Genomic DNA, 20,394 nt, shown 5'->3' with positions numbered 1-20,394 from the left:
TACGCCACACAAGAATAATAGTCTCCATTGTTTTGGAGGAACAGAGAAGTCAGTGATTTTGATTACAGACCTTAGATATTAAATGAAAGCAGCCAATTGCACCTTGCTGGATACTAAGTTTTTGTATTCTAGAGTCCTTATAGCTCATAGATTTTTTTAAATACCTGTCAGGTATAAACCTTACTGACAAACAAATTACAAAAAATATTCCTCAGAAAGTGATAGCTTGTGCATTTGCAGACTGCATCATAAGGACAGTGGTGGCTTGACCTTGGCTGGACGCCAGGTGCCTATCAAGGCACTGCCTGCTCTATCACTCCCTCTCCTCAGCTAGGCAGGGAATAGAAAATATAATAAAAAGCTCATGGGATGAGATAAGGGCAGGGAGAGATCACTCACCAATTACCATCATGGGCAAACCAGACTTGGCTTGGGGAATTTAATTTAATGTATTGTCAATCAAATCAGAGTAGGGTAATGAGAAATAAACTCAAATCTTAAAACACCTTCCCCCATCCCTCCATTCTTCCTGGGCTCAACATCACTCCTGAGTTCTCTACCTCCTCTGCTTGAGTGGAGCAGAGGGATGGGGAATGCTCATTGTGGTCAGTTCATCAGATGTTGTCTCTGATGCTTCTTCCTCCTTACACTCCTCCCCTCCTCCAGCTGGGGGGGGGGGGGGGGGGTGTCCCTCCCATGGGAGACAGTCCTCCATGAACTTCTCCAGTGTAGGTCCTTCTCACAGGGTGCAGTCCTTCAGGAACAGACTGCTCCAGCGTGGGTCCCCCACAGGTCACAAGTCCTGACAGCAAACCTGCTCCAGCGTGGGCTCCTCTCTTCATGGAGACACAGGTCCTGCCAAAAGCTTGCTCCAGCATGAGCTTCCACAGAGTCACAGTCTCCTTTGGGCACATCCACCTGCTCTGGCATGGAGTCCTCCCCGGGCTGCCGGTGGATATCTGCTCCACCATGGATCTCCATGGGCTGAGGGGGAACAGCTTCCTCACCATGGTCTTCATGACAGGCTGCAGGGGAATCTCTGCTTCGGTGCCTGGAGTACCTCCTCCTGCTCCCTCTTCAACTGACCTTGGTGTCTGCAGAATTGTTTTGCTCACATATTCTCAATCCTCTCTCCCAGCTACTGTTGTGCAGCACTTTTTCCCCTTCTTAAATATTTTATCACAGAAGTGCTGTCACCATCACTGATGGGCTTGGCTTTGGCCAGTGGCAGGGAGCTGGCTGGCATTGGCTCCATCAGACAGTCAGACATGGGGGAAGCTTCTAGTAACGCACACACACCCCACACCCCCACACCCCCCCCAACCTTGACATGCAAAACAAATACACAAATATACTTTTGATATTTTGATAATTTTAATATCCATTTATTTATTTCGATCTCATACATCTCTTGTGGTTTCACTGGGAATTAGGTTAAGAAGGACTGGAATTCCTCAGTCCTGGAAGTCACTACAGGTAATGATGTCTCCCCATGTTGTATCATGCAACAGTTATTCAACGTTTTCCTTTCCCATGCAGATAGCAGCTGCTTCTGGCCCTGCTCAGTCTGTTTGGGCAAATACAAAAGAATGCCTATTTAATATGTGCCTCAGACCTCTTATTTCATTAGTATAAAAGCTTCTTTTGATTTTTTTTGTATTTTGAAAAGTGTTTTTGTAATACTAAATTTAATCGCTTTTATGGTGGAAAAAAGCATATAATAATTATAAACTTAATGAACTTAATTTATAACTGATGAAGAGTGGAACTATGCACGTTTAATTCAGTTTTAGACAGCTGAAAGACTGACTGAAGCAGATGAAATTGGTGGTTTTTGCTATACTACTTTGGCCTGTCTTTATAAGTGAGTTGTAATCTTGAGACTCTTTAGTTTTGTCTCCAAAAAGTATCATCGAGCTAATTGAAAATTAAATAGTACCTATTGTTACTTTCTCTTTTGAGACTCCAAATTCTTCTCTTATTCAAGACAAGTCACTTGTCTCCTACAGAGTGAAAATTACTTCATTTTTTGAAGTTAATCAGATTTACCTTAAAATAATCCCAAATATTATTTAATAACAATAACATATAGAAAATCCTATTGTTATTTCATTTTTATATCTAGTCATGAGATTGTGTGAGTTACAAAAAACCCCAACCACAAAAGCCCCAAGCAATCCACACCAGGAGAAGAAATCCGAACAGAACCCCTGAAAGAAGCAGCATGTACTGTTGAATAGTGGAACCCAGCAACCCCATGCACCCAGATGCAGCTAGAAACGGTAGTGCTGTATTCCCAGCAGGCAGACACACATATATACACCATACTTGGATGATATTCTATTCACGTCTGGCCACACCAACTAACACTGACAGACACACTCTGTACTCATATGAATACAGACAGCACCAATGGCCTCATCCTGTTTCTCTTCTCTGGCTCTCCTTTCTGGTGTGGAGATCTGTTAGTGGCAAATAAATACACGGACAATGTGGGTCCCCTCAGCAGCAGGGCTGAGACACTCGGTCTTCCCCATAGCTGCCCCTGGATCCATCTCCCCAGCTGCTAGCACCAGGGCATGAGCCCCTGAGTCTGCAGTCCCACTGCATTGGCTGGTACTCAGACCTACATGTGAACACACACAGAACACACACACACACAAGTGGGTCTCAGTGAACCCCCAGGCCTGATGGTCTTCCTAGCAGTTGGCTGGGACTTTCTGGCCCCTCCAGTAGCCGCTTTCTCCAGGTGCCTCACCCTCTGAGACACACAAACCCTCCCACCCCCATCCCAGGCTACTTCACCTCTTTACCAAGGCTGGATCTTTAGGAGTGTTCACATGCTCATTTGTGCACCCACACTCACTCAGGGTGCTGCACCACAAAAACACAGCCCTCCAGCCCATGGTCTGACTCCAGGTGCTGCACTCAGCACCCCCATAAACACACAGGGACAGAAAATAGAGTCCCTCACCCAGGAAAAGTTTCCTCTCCATTACTTCTTTAATTTTGCATATCTATTCCTCCACACCCCCCCTGAATTTATCTTTTTCCCTGGTTTTGCTTCCTCCCCTAAATACTGCGTAATTCGCATCTGCAATCCAAAAATGCTCTTCTCCTGTACCCCACAATGAGCTCCATACCCCTGGGCTGGGACCCCCTCAGTCTGTGAGGTGACTGGAGAGCTCCTGGTGTGGGGACCCCCCAGCCCCTGAGACAACCATGGGGAGGCCCAGGTAGAAGTTGTGTCTCTACATTGGATTTTGGGGTTTCCTTGCTTGCCCAGGACCTTTTGGGTTTTCTGGGCTTGTGGAGATGGACCTGTGATGACTGATGGTACCTGTGATGGTCCTGAGAGGAGCCAGGGCAAGGTGGTATTTTTCTCTCCCATCTACCATCATCTCCCTGTGCTCCTTTGTGTGCAGAGGTGATCTTCTTGTTGCCTAACCTAACATGTCTAGCAACGTCACTGGCTTTTCAAAGACAAGTCAATATGGGAGCCAGCCCTGCACACCTCTTTAAGCAACAACAGAATAAGACTTTGTTTTCCTTTTCCTGTTAAGAATTCAGATTATCAGACTTTTTTCTACAGCTAGCATACACGTACTTTAATTATTCTTTTCAACTCATATCAAATTTACATCATATTTATTATTATATAATCATAGCTATATTATTGCTGCAACTTGGCCTTTTCCGATCAGCTAAAACCAATAACAGCAAACAGCCAATTTAATTCTTTTCTTTGTTTGCTTTTTGAACAGGCAAACAGAATTATTGTAATTAAATTCATTAAAATATTGGAACTACCAATTAGATTTAAAACTATGCATAAGTTCATTTGTTCAGCAAATTTTTCAAGTCTTTCTAAATTGCATTTTTAAAGTACTTAGTGCCCCAAATTTTAACATATTGAAGAAAACAAGCTCACCAAAATAAAAATGAAAGCAGTGTATTAGAATTATACACTTGAATGCATTGACTAAATATAGTTTTAAAATGCTTGGCAAGCCGAATGTGTAAGTAAGACAATGTAATATAAAAGGTATACCTAACTGGTGGGTGGTTGGATTTCCCTTTGATTCATATTTGTTGTCCCATCTTCCATCAGGCCAGAGGAGAAGGTTAAAGCACATTTTTAAATTTTAAAAATGAACAAGTATAGTGTGAAGGCTTTGGGGTTTTTTTTCCCTTTCTTTTTTACCTTCTTACTTTATTTTTTGACCTTTCAATGTTAATTTAATCAATAAAAATAGCTATGCCTGAACTACCCAGTCAACCTGTGGAATTTTTTTTTTATACTTTCATAGTTTCTAGACAGAAGAAGACCTGGTTTAAATGGCCCTGAAAACCACCAGAACAAATTATAATGCAGTGACATGCTTTGCCTTGTCTGCTTCATGTCTGCCATATCAGCAACATTGGTCTCATGAAAATCAACGCTCCTAGTGGATATAATTGGACTCAGTTTTGTTCTGCCTTGTTCCGTGTTGGCATTGCCATAGGGGAAAAGATGTTACATTCACTCAGTTGTGAATTTTTTTTTCATCCCTCTGCCCTTACTTAAGCTGATATACAAAGACTCTGCATATATTAATTGGAAGTTGCAGAGTATATGATTTGTCTTACATCAGTGCTTCATAAATGCATAAATTCCCCAGAGGTGAAGTAGCATTAAGAGTCTCACTATGAGATGAAACCCTAGTGCTTCCCAGCAACAACAAACTTCACTAATATACACAGAATGACTCAAAAGGTGTGATAAGGAATCCTCTGGTTTTTGCATATTTACATCATGTATACTATGCTTGTTTAGCTTTCACATTTCCAGAACAATAGAAGAAGGTTGTTTTAGTATCTTTGGATTTCATTTTAAGAGAAATAATCACAATATTGTTTCTATGCTAACTAAAACTAATATTTCATTTCAAAATTCCTACAAAGAGAATAAAATAAGAAAGATTCCAAAGCACAACTTGATTAATGGGTGTGTTTCATTTTTACAGTAAGAATCAGATCTCTGTTGCGGGGTGTTACAAATTAAGTATTCTATTTTTGGCAAGTTATCAGAGAATTTCAAGGAGGTATTAAGTATTTTGATCATTATGTACCAGAAGTTACCTATCTTCTGTGTTTGACTACCTTGAATAATTCATTATTTAACAAACAGATAATCCTGAAGTCAAACAATGAGCATAATACAGACTGCTGAAATAAATGTGTACTAATGGAAAACTGTGTGTGCAATAATGTAAAATCAACTGTTAGGTAAAGTAGTTCTTTCAGTGAATTTATGTAATTCAGTGAGTCTGCATATAAGTGCAGTTTATCCTTCCTATGCATTCTTTAAAACCTTAAAAATGGTGTTTAAAATAAGTGAAAAGCATTTGGGATATTTCCTTGATGCATGGTACTTTTAGTCAGTGGTTTCAATTATGATTGTCACTTAGAGAAAACTTATAAAAGAAAATTAATAGAAGCAATTGATAAATTCAAAAAGCTAGAAGAAACTCTTATATTCTAACTCTTAAATGATGCCAAATATAATTTCCTACTAAATAGTACTGAGACATTAATTTGTATTTTGTTAAATTTTATTATCAATAAAGTAATCTAGTCTTGATATCAAAACATCAACAGACAATCCTTCATCTCCTTGCCCGTTCTTTTGTGTGGTTAGCAAGACCACTGTTAAATATGCGGTCCTATCTTCTCAATTGTATTAGTCTGTTTTGATGATTCTGTGCCCAGTAGTTGTGTGTTGTTTTCCCTCAAAAGTGTAAAAAGCATTCTATTAACCTTATAATTCCCCTTTCTGAAGCACTAAGTCATGTCTCAGTCTCCTAGATAAACTAAGGAGCTTGGGCTCCTTAAATCTCTCATTGTATGTAATTTTCACCAGTTACTGCATTTTTATTGTGAGTTGGTGCTATTTGAAAATTCCAGTGACCACTTATGTGATTTTAGCTGTCCTAAAATATAGACTAACTACTACTGGTCTACAGCTGAAAGTACATATAACTTTTTTTCCCATGTGTGGTGTTTTGGTTTTTTTTTTTCCCTGCTGCTATTTTTTCTAAACCAAATAAATCATGAACACTTAGGAAATTAATTAGCTAACTCATGTTAAACAATATGACGTACCTTAGGGACATAAAGAATTTTCTTAACTGTATTAGTGAGCCCGTCATGGTTGCTGTAGGTAGGCTATGCTTGTTCATTTGTCATTTGTTTTTTGTTCTTTCACGTTGTGTGTTTCTTCCTCACTTTCATACTGTAGTTGCAGATTTCCCAAAATCCTATCAGTACAGTCATTGTACTATCGGAAAGTCATTTATTTTTAGTCTTTTATTTTGCCTTGTTTAGATTTGAGTAAGAGTGTATTAAGCTTTTTTTCCCAGAACTTTTGTTTAGTATAATTGATTTACATTTCAAGGACACTTACTCAGCTATGTGGTAAAATCTGTTCAAGTCTAAAATGAAATAAGTTTTCAGAGAATATTTGTTTGTGAAGTAGGAAGGACTAAATCTTTCTTCTATTAGAAGTAAGATTCTTTTGGACTAAGTTTCATATGTGACTGTTGACTGTGAATAGATCCCTTTCTGGAAGTTCACTTAAACCATCCTTTTCCAGTCTGATTTTCAGATTATCTTAAAACTTGAGTCCATTAATATATCTTACATTGGCACCCGAGGAAAAAAAAATACCCAGCACCGTTAATCACTGGTCTGTATTTTATCTTTTCTAAATTTAGGTTGTTTGATCAAGAAGGAGAATTTTAACCCAATGAAAACCATAATAAGGAAATCAATATTTGATGTCTTCTCATGCATTGAATTTATATTTAGCCTCCCTGAAAAAAAGCTTTGATTTTTTAAAAATTTATACTTTTTTCACTGTACTAAAATTATGGTATCATTTATTAGCTTAATATTAGTCTATACCATGTGATAAGGAAAGAGCAGGAGAAAATATTCAGACTGTTTCCTTGTAAATGTGCCATGTATATCCTCTAAGAGCTAGCTGCTTAAAATAGCTGCTCCTGTAATATCTCTAAAATTAATAATCAAAGTAATTCAGTTTATGTATTCAGTTCAGCACATCCTCAAGATAAAACTGTCTCTGTTTCTCCCAGTTTTAGAGCCTTCAAGCTTTTTGTTTTACAGTGTCTGACATCATTAGAAATAATCTTTGAATTTGTTGTTAAAACTGCCATCTCATAAAGGCAACATGCATTCCTAAGAGAGGTGGAATATCTTGTCTGTTTTGGTGTTACAAAATATTTCTTTTTCTCAAAAATTAAAGCAAATCGCAAAAGTTGACTTAGGGGGACAAAAAGAAAAGATATCTAAAAGAGCTACACCTGCCAAGAGTACAAAAGAATTGCACCCTAAGATAAAGCTCTGTCCTCAAGACTCCCAGTCCAAAGTTTAGGTACAATTTGTCAGCGCCGGCAGGGTGAGATGTTTGACAAAGACTCAAACTACATACAGATTTTTCTTAACACAAGGGCATTCTATTAAAAAGTCTTGCTACTAAGCCACCATATAGGAACATAATATTATGAACACTTGATTCCTGAGCATTTTCAGAAGAAACAAGAAAGATCTCATTAAAGGTGGTAGCTTTTACTTAGTTCTAATCATGTTACTACAGGTAATACTTCTTTCTTGAGTGTCTGGTAAAGTTTCCATGTTGCTAAGGTGGCTCAGGCATACCTGCTTCATGTCAGCACTAAGCAGATGCTGATCTAGTAACAGGCATTCATTCTTCAGCTCTTGTTTGGCATGGTTTTATCCTCCCTAGAACTATTCAAAATACTGTATTTGTGGTTGAAAAGAAGTGTATCATCTTGGTACACCTTTTTGTACATGTGACTGTTTTCCCCCAAATTACCAGCAAAATGAAAGATTAAATTTAAATTACATGTTGAAATACCTCCTAAACAAGGAACATTCCTCCAGAGGAACATTCCCTCTGAGTTAGTAGCTACTCTTTGTCAAGAATCGTGTAATACCCACTCATTGCCAGGTCTTCCACAGTCCTTGTTCGAAGGCATCACTGTCCCAAGGCCACCCAAGGTTAACTTCTAAAACAGTTGTTTTCCATGCTGTTCTGATATAATGAAACTTCAGTGCACTTTATATTTTCCAACGCAAAAATATGGATTTGGAAATTGTTGAAGAAATTGGAGGTTTCACTAATCTCTAAACCAGCTAGTACCAATATAGAGGGAACAGCAGAATGCGGACCTAAGAATTTTAAATAACAATATATGCATGACTGATTGAGATACACAAATTTTATGGAGTGATGGAGATATGCCCGTTTCAAGGAAACATGCGCATCATCAAGGAAACTATGTGCCATCACAAAATCACTTGAAACTATTATTTTATATTAGGCACAGAGTGAAAGCATTGTGTAGTCGTTTTTGGCATGGGAAGAAATCAGATACATCAAATAGTGGGCTGTCAGTATTACCACACTTGCAGTTTCTCCATTATTTACCACGCAAGGGAAGAGTTCATTCAAGTTCAGCTTTGTGATGGATAACAGTCAAATGATCAGTGTAGGAAAGAGCTGTGTTTTAGAGATGTTTTCAGTTCAAACTACAGAATAGGGTTTTCTGATGAACACTTTGATCATCCCACTGAGCGGCGCTATGGATATGTTAATGGAGAAGAACCATATATCAGCTTTTTACTCTATGTTAGAAAGACTATAATTGAAGTGGTATTCAAACAAAGAACTGAGTGGATCTCATTTTATGATTTTTTAGCAACAATCCCACATACTGCTACTCATCAGTATGTTCTGTGATAGTGTATATTCGTAGCGCTAACTGTCTTGATGCTGTTTTCCAGAACTATGGAGGACATTTTCAGGCATTGAAGACTTGATGCCTGCTGAACTTGTTTTATTATGATATATCATGTATTGCTAGCACAAAGGAGCTAAGGCAGTCCATCAGGGCAAGGGGCCAGCTAAGTGACATGCAGAAGGTTAACGGAAAACAAATGGTTGTGCTTCTTTTTAAACTTGCAGATTCTCTGTCAGTTTATACACATAGAATGAGAAAAAATTGTTTAAAAATCTATTGTGACTCCAATTTATCTTGGGGCTGTGCCATTTGTTCACTAGTACTGCATGCAGAGATCTCCAGCACAGGGAGCAGGTGGAAGGTCTGACAACGACAGGCAGTACTTTGCTGGATTGATGGAACAAGGAAGCCAAGTGATCATGAACCTACAGCTTTTACAGGTAGCCATATAGGAGAAACACCAGTGCCTGCCGTGAAGCTCTCTGGAGTTATAATACTGATTAGTTGGGAAGATTTTGAAAGCTGTTAGTGAGAGAAACACTGGGATAGTGTATTGGATAGAATGCTTTTCAGGCAGTGAATACAGAAACAGCAGAGTGTTGGATTATTCCAGTGAGTTGGTTTAAAATAGAGTTCCTATGTAAAATTGTGATGCTCCTGTAGAAGTCATGAAGCAAAGCTTGCAAGGATCCTCCTAGGTTATTTGGTCTGGGGCCTTGTTTTATCAAAGAATTTTTTATAGAATTCCCTTCATAAACTAAAGTGAATGGTAAGATTGAGAATGTTTTTTCTTTTTCTCATAAATACTAAACTTTCAGAAAGAATTCATGGTATGATAGGCCATAGCGAAGCAGAAGAAAACCTAGAGATAGCTAACGATCTATTTGCTTGTCCCACATGACTTAGAGTGATAAGAAAGAAATGTTTGATATATTATATAAGCAGAATCTAGAGAGAATACTGACTGATGCTGCCAAATGTGGAATTGTAGATGATTTCTTCCAGAGTCAAAAAACGGTAGTACTTCCATAATTGTGTCATGGAGGAGAACCCAGAAAGACTGAGGCACTAGGGCAAAGAAACAGGGCACTCAATTGGAGTCTGTAATCTGATTTAAAAAAATTCTTTGCTTCAGAACAGGAGTACTCAACTGAAGTAAATCAGAGCAATGAAACTAAGGCAAAAGAAAATAGGTGAATACTTCACTGTACTGAGATAAATTTGCTAATTCCCTTCAAGAATAATCCTGTGAATGTTATTGTAAATATACCACATTCTTAATGGACTCTGCAAAATATGCAAATCTAAGTGTCAGTCTTGTAACAGATATTTCAGTTCCACTCTTTCTCAACGTATGGAAAATATTAAAGTTTTTCCTGTACTGTAGCAAAACTAGAGAACTGTTCAAATACATTCCTTATAGTGATACTGGGTTCCAGACTAGACAGAAGAGGCTCTGGTTGTGATCACCAGGTGCTGGACAATATGCTCTTTCTCTTCACCTTCAAATACCTGTACTTGGGAAAAATCTGCAGTGAAAGGCAGCCAAGAGCTGAACTCAGCAGAGCAGCAACAGAAGCAGCTTGAGGAAGTAACAGCAGATGATGTCAGAATATTTTATCTTTGAGTGTTAGCCAGTATTCAAGACCTTGCAGGTTATTTCATGTATCTGGGTAATGCAGAAAAACAATGTTATGTCATCCAAGACGTACATGAGGACTGTTACAAAGGATGTGCTAGGTGCAAACAGCAAGTATTAGCTTTCTTGTTATGGAATCACATATGGGTATTCTCAAGATATAACTGTTTTAGATCTGAAAGAGGGTAAAATAGATCAAGCATAATACTGTTAATCGAGCTGTGCTTCTAGCATCCTACCTGGCTTTGGTATGACTTATGTACTGCACACCATTTACCTGTTTGCACACATTCAGTTATATATAAGTGTAATCGATTGATTTCATATGCTAGAAATCCTGGTCTTGGCCACTTACTGTTTCTCAGCCATATGACTTCTGGTTATTGGTTACTATTATGAAATAATAGAAAATATGTTTAAAGAGGATCTTGACAAGTTAGCCCTATATCAAAGAGGAGCCAAGTATATTTGACTGTTGTTTTCAGACCTTAAATTAACATGTTCTTTAAAACTTTTAATGGCTAAGTTTCCACAGCTTCTCTGGGTAATTTTTTCCAGGGCTTCATCACTCTTACTGTTAAAAAGCTTTTTTCTTGTGTAACCAAAGTTTTCCTTGCTACAGATAAAGGCTGTAAGTTCTTGTTCTAACCCTAGTGGAACTGCCAAAGATACCTTTCCTCTTTGCAGTTTCCTTTTGATGTTTAAAGTGTATAATAACTCCTCAAATTATTTCTCAGTTATGTGCTACAAACGGACAATTAGTTGTGCCTCATACCATCTTCACTTTCAGTTCATTTTCCCATATTTTTCCGTATTTTTCTTACTGATTTCTATCCTGGTTCCCCTAAGGAAAAGTATACAACCAGGGAATAAATCTTCAAATTCTTGGTGCCAAAGACTACCTGCTACCTTGCATTTGTACACCTTTTGGCTAATTTGTGATTAGTCAAGCAATACTGAAAAAAACCCCACCTGTCACCTGAAATTCATATCCACCCTGAAAATATATGACTAAGACTTTTAATATTGTAATACAGCTAATTTGAAATTAATATTCAGCCAGAAATTAGAAGTTCTCTACAAAACCTTGCATATCAGTTAGGTTGAACCCAATTTAAACCAAATCAAACCAAAAACTAATTAAAAAAAAAAAAAAAGTTTAACAGTGGTAGAAGCTGGGTCTGAAAGGTAACTACCTTCATACTGTCTGTGTAATTATTAGTTAATATTTAATTACTAGCAGGGAAGGAAAATAAGTTCTTCATGGAAGCTGACAATCTCAGTGACTTTTACCTTTTTTAGATATATTTCTCTGGCTAATTTGAGTTTTTGTTTTGTTTTGTTTTGTTTTGTTTTCCAGTTAGTTTTACATTTGAGTGGTAATGTATGGATGTGAGGCAGTACATGTAACAGTTTATTATAACTGTCTTTAAGTTGGTTTTGGTTTTAATTTATTTTTTAGCTTTAGGTGGTTTTTAAATCTTTATTTAGTATTCTTTTTGAGTTAGCATGTACAATGATGGAAGGAAAGACAAACGTATTAGAAAGTTCTCCCTTGTAGTCCCAGCAGGCAACATTCTCTAAGGAAACTGAAACTTTCTCCTACATCTTAGAGGACAAAGGGCTGCCAGCACTCTGTAGGGCCTCTCTCAGTGTATTTCCAAATATCATTTCAAATAAGAATTATTTGCTCCATAGAATACAAGAATCTAATAACTCATAGTAAGAAGTACTTCATATTAATAGAATTCACAGAAAAATGGATTTCTTCCCTTGAAATTATACTTGAATAACTTGTATATGTTAAAAATTTTTTGTTAAATTGTTAAGTTACTCTTGTTTATAATCAGTGGTACATTCAAGTGCACCTTCCAGTGTCGGGGAAAATTTGCAAATACCTTGAATTTTCTTGAGAATTCTGACAGTGCTTTGTGTAGATTTCAGATAGATTGTCACTGTTTTCAAGGTGCATATAGAGTTTGGGGTTTTTTAAAAAAATGTTCTATCTTGTCTTATCTTCTTAAACTCAAACAAAAACCCCAGATGAACCATCTTTGCTCCAAAATGCTTAAACCATGTAATTAAAGGGTCTCATGAAGAATTAAAATGAAAGAGTCATCAGAGATCAAGATTTAAATTGCTGAGTTTACTTTTGGAAAGACATTCATTCTGCCAGGGTTAAAAAATTGTATATAGCTGTTTTGATTAATAGTCATAAATTGTTTGGGTACTGCTTCCAGAACTGCTTATACACACAAAGCTTGATTTGCTATTACTTTGTGCTTTGCACCGTTATTTGCACCTGTGAAGCATATATATTTAAAGAATATACATGTGCAGAGAATATCTCAAGGACTAACTGCTTTGTGCTTTTATTTAGTCATGTGTAGTTGTTAAAAACAATGTCATAAACTATAATGAAAAATCAAACCTTCAGATTTAATTTTCTTGAACAATTTGGAGTATACCTGGGGTTAGAAGGGCAGTTTTCAAAGAACCATTATGAGAAACAAAACTGTGGAAAATAAAAATAATTTTAAAACATTTATTGTTGTAGGAATTGTAGGAAACTCTCTCTCCTGTAATGAGCTGCTGTGTATAATATGCTCTTACAATAGTAACTGCAGCAGAACAATTCTTTTGTGAGTCAGTCTCTCTTAGAAACGAACGTAAGCAAAATAAAATTGAGAAAATTTTTCTTTTCAATTAAAGAGGTAGGAATGTAGAGAATGTAGAGTAGATTGAAGTGCTTCATGGCTACAGAAAATGATATTACCAGTGTCTGTTTTAACTTTCAAAACAACAAATTCAAGAGTCTTAACATTTTTAAGGTGCACCTAAGGTGCATTTCTAAAAATTCACACTGGAAATGTATGACTTTTACAAACATTTTTATTTCCATTTCTCTGAGATGAAGAAGCAAAAAATGTCTATGCATATTTGGGTATGATTCAACCTTAATAAAAATATGCTGATTAATACACTTAAAGTCATAAGACATCACAGTTCATTTTGAACATGAGCAAGGCTCCTCTAAATCTTTTCCCTGATGATGAAAGTTCATCGAGTTCTATAAATTTCATTGTACTAAAGGACTCACTGAAACTGTATAGAGAAAAAAAATGTAAATTTCTTCTCTTTTCGCAGTACTTCTAATCTACCATTATATAGCTGATTAAAAAAAAAAAAAAAAATCATTAAGGCAACTCCTTGCAGTATATTAATTTTAAAAGACCAAATATTCAATGAGTATTCTCTGAGCTAAGAAAACATTAGAGAGCTTACATTATGCTACATAGCAAATTGTTTAAAAAAACCTCAAACCATTAGATTATAGGTGATTTTAGTTGACAATAATTTTTCATAATAAATTTGGACTGGGCATATAAACAGTGTGTGGAAAAGATCTATCCCACCAGATATATACAGGCATAACTGAAATCAGAATCTGACAACCATAATCAAATAATTTCAGTGAGGCTCAAATAACTCAAAATGTGTTAGAAATGTTAGAACAAGACTATAAACTTACTGAATGATAAACAAAATCTTACACTACTTCTGTTCTAATTAAGTAATCTAACAAAGCTAATATGAAATCTAATATTTATGTGTATTTTATTTGAATACATATCAAGTGTCATATAACCCTAATGTTTCAAGCAAGATGTAAAAACTGGAACAGAAACACCAAGTCTACATGGAACTGGAGATTGACTATCCAGGCTGATAGCTTGCAGAAGTGCAAAGCTGTGCTGAGAGGTTAACACTACCGTGGTGAGCACATAGTGTCTTGGGGTGTAAAGGCAGCATGAAAGTTCACCCCCAAGAATTCTCCAGCTAAGACGGTTTCAAACTGTAAGCAATAGTCATGTTCTGTACAAGTCCTGAGCTTCTGTCCAGAAATATAGTACTCCTCAAGACCACAAACAGCTGTCTTGTCTACCAGAACAGGAAAAAAAATTCCAAAAGGTCATCTTCCATGTACACTAGAGGCGTATTTACTATGATTATAGCAATGTCTAAAGGTTTCATAGTACAGATCATAGTCTACTAAAGTAATGTGGAGAGGAAGAAGAGTCAGTCCTTTGTACCAAAGAGAGATTTACTTTCTGAATTAACTTCCGCATCTTTCTTCTTCTTCTTCTTCTCTAAGTAGACAGAGAAGTCATGAACATTCATAAAGGGATCTGTCTAACCTCATGCCTGCCTCCATTCATGGCCTGAAGCATATTTGCAGACTTCTTGGATCCACACTTGCCTTTTGGCAAAAAATTTCATGTCTACTAGTTCTTGTATGAAAAAACCTCTTCTTTATATTGTTTTGAAGCCTTACACTTGTTAACTCCACTTGTTCACCCTTGTCTTTTCATTACCTAGTCATGAAAGGTCTTTTTGAAGTTCTCCAGACTGCAGTGTGTATATGGAACTTCTTACTGAAATTTATCTGAGCTTAGTTATTTGTGAACATTTTGCTTAAACTCATTGATTATCTAAACTTTTTCAACAACATTATGTCTTGCTTACCCAAAGATATACAAATATTTTAAATATTTAATGTTCTGTTTATTTTCATCTCTTCTCTTCACTTAACCAACACAGATGATTTACCAGTTATATTTCAAATGCCTTAGGAAATGCATAGGAGAATTAGCTTTCTACCTTTTCAATGGCAGAACAACAGCAGGTCTCAAATGTATCAAACCACTTTTATTCAGATACAGATATTGATTATTAATATTATTTTAAAATAATCTAATAAGATTTTTAAAACATTGCATACTAATTTTTGGAAGTGCTTTTTCACAGCAAATCTAAATGCAATATATGTCTATAATATACACATAAAACCCACACAAATTTATCTGACTGAAGGTAATAGTTATCTAATATCCTCAAAAGACATAGAGACTATGTTCTAATGTCTCATTGATACTTTTATTTTCTTACCTTCCTGACTGTTATCAGCAGTTGAAATTTTACTCATCGGTTCATCCTGGGCAACCAGCTGTAGGTGACCCTGCTTGAACAAGGGAGTTAAACGAGAGGTCTCTTTAAAACTTCAACCATTCTGTGATTCTATGATTCTGATCCTTTCTTAAAACTGTATTTCTGCTAAATTATCATAATCTTTTCTGCAAGGTAATTGTCCTTGGGGTAAAATAAATTTTCTTCACACAAGTTCAAATATATTAGAAAGTAAGAGCTTCACAGAAATCAGAATAGGTTTGAATGGACGTTTACAACTTGAAAAATTTGCTTTAACTTTCATGATCCATTCAAATAATGCCAGGCATATATTTTTTTTTTCATGGATGAGTTTAATTTAGCTATAGCAAAATGTTAAGGAATATCACCAGTGCTTTTCAGAAGGCTGATAAGATTGTCTTGGACTTCCAGTGCTCAGCTCTGCCCTCCTCCCTGAATGAGTATCTCATCTCCAAAAGAGTCTTGAAGTTATGATTAACAGAAAAGGTGAAGTGAGTTAATTCAGTTACCTTAGCAGAATGTTTTAAGTTAAGACAGCAGAAAGCTATGGAAATTTTTAAAAGTAATCACTTAAAAACTAGAAAATGCTGTTCATATTGGGCATTATTTACATAAACCCATTCATCTTTGTGTGCTATTAAATGGCAAATCATCTTTGAAATCAGGAAAACCTTTTTAATAAAAAAGCAGTTAGGAAGTAGAAAAGAAGTATCTTAGAAATGGTATTCAAATGGGATTTAAATCATTATAAAAAGTACAATTTAGAGTATTTGTTTTATGTTGAAGGGGTTGAACTGATTCACTTAAACCAGTGTTCAGTGGTCTCTATTTCTCTTTCATAGCCTTGAACATTTTGTATTTTAAAGACTGTACTTGCTTAATTCTTTTTAAAAATGGAAGAAAGTACTTTGCAGGCCACATGCAAAAACTTACACAAGTATAATAGAGGCAGAAGTTTGATATTTATGTCTCAAACTATCTCTTTTAACCTCATGAATCCCTGTGTCTCAGAGGTACCCATATTAGGCTGTTAAGCTCTCCAGACATAAAAGCTCATGTCACCTAATGTTACTGTCTAAAATGTGAGGATCTAGCTTGAGCAAGTGGTGTATGTTTCTGCTATATTTTATGGAGAGGAAAAGGCATCTCCAGAGGATGATTCATTGTTCCTATCTTACAAGGGGATGAATTGCCCTCCTTGAGGTAGCTATTTCTCTTCATAAAACATACACTTTAGATGACTGATCTTAAGTATTGTGAATCCCCTATCTAATGTTCTTTCAGAGAGATAATAGAATGTTTTTTTCCTGACATCTGAAAAAACTCCAAGGATGGAAACTGCAGGACCTGTTTCAATGCTTGACTGTCCTAATAGTGAAAAAGTTTTTCATATATCAAATCAGAACCTCTCTTTCAATTTGTCCACTGCATTTCAAATAAAGCTGATGAGTATAATTTTTCCCCATTCCCAAGAAGCATACTTCAAGTATGTCTAACAAATACCTTCAAGAGTGAACTCCCACAAGGAATTTAAGTGATGATTGCCACTTTCACCCCAAAATAGGGTCACAGAACAAAGAGAAGAGGATAGTTCTTTTCTCTGTCCTCTATATAACTCCTCAATGGTTTTACCACTCATCTATGAATGTAAGCAGTGTGGGGTTTGAATCCTCCAAGAACTGCTCGCATGTTTTACGTGACACAGATATGAATACATTTTGAAATTCATGCTGGCAGAGGGACCACAACTCCGGACAATATCCGAAATATTCATTACAAGAGATGTGCTGTTCATTTCCCATTAAATACAGAAAAAATTTAACAGCCTGGTTACGCAGCTTAAAAAAAGAGAACATAAGATGGCACTTGATGGAAAATTTAGTACCAAAGCATAGAAACTAATCCTAAGAAAACCATATCCACGATGTTTACCCTTCCAGAAGCCCTTGGGGATATTAACCTTATTGTCTGCATTGATATCTCTGTATAACGTGTTCCTGTCTTAGAAGAAAACACCACACTGATATCAAATCCATTTCATCCCATGTGGCTACAGTTGTGTTTCAATCATCTTTCATCATTTGAACACCAGTTTTCCAGGTCTAGACATAAATGTCTGCACTTGCAACGTACGTAGCACAAAAGGTACTTTCTGCAGTACTTGCCTAATTTCAGCACTTAAGAAAAGGCTGCTTCACTCTGAGGCTGCAAAAGCAGCAAAAGTCCAATATAGAAACAAATACGGTGAAAGCACAATTTTAATGCAATATTTAAAGACTTCAAGACATGTTAACTTTCTGTTCCTACCACTTCTTTGAAATATGTACATACAGATCTGTCTATATTGTAGTAATCATAAAATTTATCCCATATATTGACAAAAAGTATAATGGATAATCTCTGTTATTAATTTGTATATTTATGTAGTATGAGTACAAACTACTGACGCAAATTACAATTTAAAAAATTTTTCAGTTGATTTTTTTGTTTCTGTTTGTATCTAGGATAAATGGCTGCATTTTAAGATTTTTAACCACTGCAAACTTTCAGAAAAAAAAATAATTGTTTGATGTGAATCAGGAAAGGTTTACTGCTTTTTGTATTTTTTTGTTTCTGTCATGTATCATGAAGTTATTAGCATTCTGATACACAGTAGTCAGTCACTACTATTGATATTGGGTTTTGCACAATAGTTTTGAATTGTCAAAGGATGTTTCACAGTTATTTTCTACATCTGATTTTATTTTCAATTGATCAAGTTCTTCCCAAGTGACACAACGAATTAATTTCCTGTGAATGTGTCCTATATTTTTACCCTTTTCTCCTACCATTGCAGTTAAATTCTACCCCATGTGTTCCTTAATGTATAACTACACTAGTTTCTTCTCATGTCTCTTCCTACTTTGCTCCTGATCCCTCCTATGGTGCCCTAACTACTTAGTAGGGATAGGCTGGGAGTTTAACAGCCATTCAGCTGGCTAAACAGAGAAAACAGATATTAAATATCTCATACATCTGTTCTCTCTCACAAAACTTTGTCCCTTTGAGAGCTCTTACTCTCTTTCTAATTCAGTTGAAATTGCTCTGTATATTCAAAAGGGGTTAGGTGAGCCAAAGAATGTAATATACTGTGATCCTATAACCTTAATCATCTTAGGAAACTGAACTGAAAACATGTCTACTACTGAAGAGTGAATCAAATAAAAGCAAATGTGAATATCACATTTAAAGGTTGTGGTCCTCAGATATGTGTAAGTAATGTAGTCTACATTTTACGTAATTAGCAGTTTAAAAATGTTTAAGATTTTGCCATATGCAGCGTCAAACATAGGAAACTCATACATGTAATTAGGACAAGTTTTTATTTTCTTTGACCCTAAGGAAACTTGAACTCAAAATATTGCAAGTCCTGATAATGCCTGTTTAAAAAGGTCATTCTCTAAAACATGATAAATGTTCATATTTTTGTAAAAATATATTTAAAGTATCTAGAAACTGCAGTTATTTCAATCTGTTTGTAGGATTCCTGTGTAGCTTTGTGTTGTTGTAATGTATGATTTGGCTGCTATATGTCTTCTCTATGAAGTTTAATAATCAGTTATCTTCTTCTGATTTACTTGTTTTCTCAGTGAAAAAAGCAATTGAACTGAAATCAAGAGGAGTCAAGATGTTGCCCAGCAAAGACAGTAACCACAAAAATTCTGTCTGTAAGTTGTTTATACCATTATCTTTAGTGACTGCATATATCTTCTGGAGTCCTAATAAATATACAAATAAAAGAGAGAGGTGTTGGGAACCTATGGTCATAAAATAGTTATTATGCTTTCAATTGTCACTGAATTAGAACTCCACTGGTAATACTGAGGGTATAGAAAGCAGAATATGGTGTTGTAATGTCTGAAAAATATGGGTATGTAGAAAAAAGGTTATATATAAAGATATTTTATATATCAGGATATTAAGAGTTGAGAGATGCAAGGCAAGTTAGCAAATCCAAGAACAGTGCAATATAGACTTTATCAATTCAGTACGGGGGGCAGTGAAGGTATCTTAGCATTTTCTAGATCCATGTTTTTGCTTTCTGATCTTTTTTCTTCCCCTCAGTTAATATCACAGCTCTAATTCTTCCCCCTCCTTGCCACACTATGTCCCGGTAACTGTCACTTTCCAGTCCTGTGATACAGCACAGCAGGGCTTAAGAACTGCTGTAATTCCCAAGTTCCCATGAAGATGAAGATCTGCATTAGTCAGGCCAGTCTTGAGACAGGAAAAACAAGATAATTTTATATTTTGGAAAGCAGAGAGTCCCTTAGCCCAGAAAAAGCCGGAGAATAAGCCAGTGTTCACCCATAATTAATTAAAAGTGCTTGTGTAATGGCTAAGATGTATTTGAATAAATTAATTCTTCATGTAATAACACTGAACTCAATCAAGTGAAACCCAGGCTATGTTTGCCTTATTGTGTGCAAGTACAGAGAGAATGAGTGTCTTGAAGACTTATGTCTAGAGGATATGATCTCTGTGTTTCTGCAGTGCATTGTTTAATGCAAAGTGAGTGCTTCAGTATACTCATGGGAACAAAAGAGGCATGAAAATTTTTTGCTTTTAATGTTGCACATTGATGGTGTGGCACCCAAAAGGAACTTTTTATGCAAGGTGTAGCAGAAAAAGTTGATCCATCTCTTTGGTGTTTGTACCTGATTGGGTGATTATTTCATTATTTATAAGGTACTTCTGGGATCTGTGTGATCTCTGCTTACACTCTCAGAGCACATGCTGTCAGACACCACATTTAATTGCAGAAAATGGAAGTAAGACAGGCTGTGGAAGAAATTATTATAAGCAGTCTGCTGTTTACTTCAGATGTATTTTTTCTGGGGTTTTTTTTGTTTGGTTTTTTGGGTTTTTTTCTGTGTTTTGACTTGTGAAGCTTTATTATCA

General features: G+C 36.1%; 1 protein-coding gene across 1 annotated transcript in view; it reads left to right on the top strand.

Moving 5' to 3' along the window:
• CSMD1 (CUB and Sushi multiple domains 1) overlaps nt 1–20,394 on the top strand; it is a 1,262,314-nt gene that overhangs the window by 775,927 nt on the left and 465,993 nt on the right. Inside the window, exon 7 of the mRNA XM_074922368.1 lies at nt 19,083–19,160. Within this exon, the coding sequence (XP_074778469.1) occupies nt 19,083–19,160 (78 nt within the window). The remainder of the gene's footprint in view (nt 1–19,082; nt 19,161–20,394) is intronic.

The sequence above is a fragment of the Athene noctua genome, chromosome 1 (genome assembly GCF_965140245.1).
Source record: "Athene noctua chromosome 1, bAthNoc1.hap1.1, whole genome shotgun sequence".
NCBI lineage: Eukaryota > Metazoa > Chordata > Aves > Strigiformes > Strigidae > Athene > Athene noctua.
The sequence above is the reverse complement of the archived record's forward strand: the minus strand, read 5'-3'. Positions and strand labels throughout refer to the sequence as shown.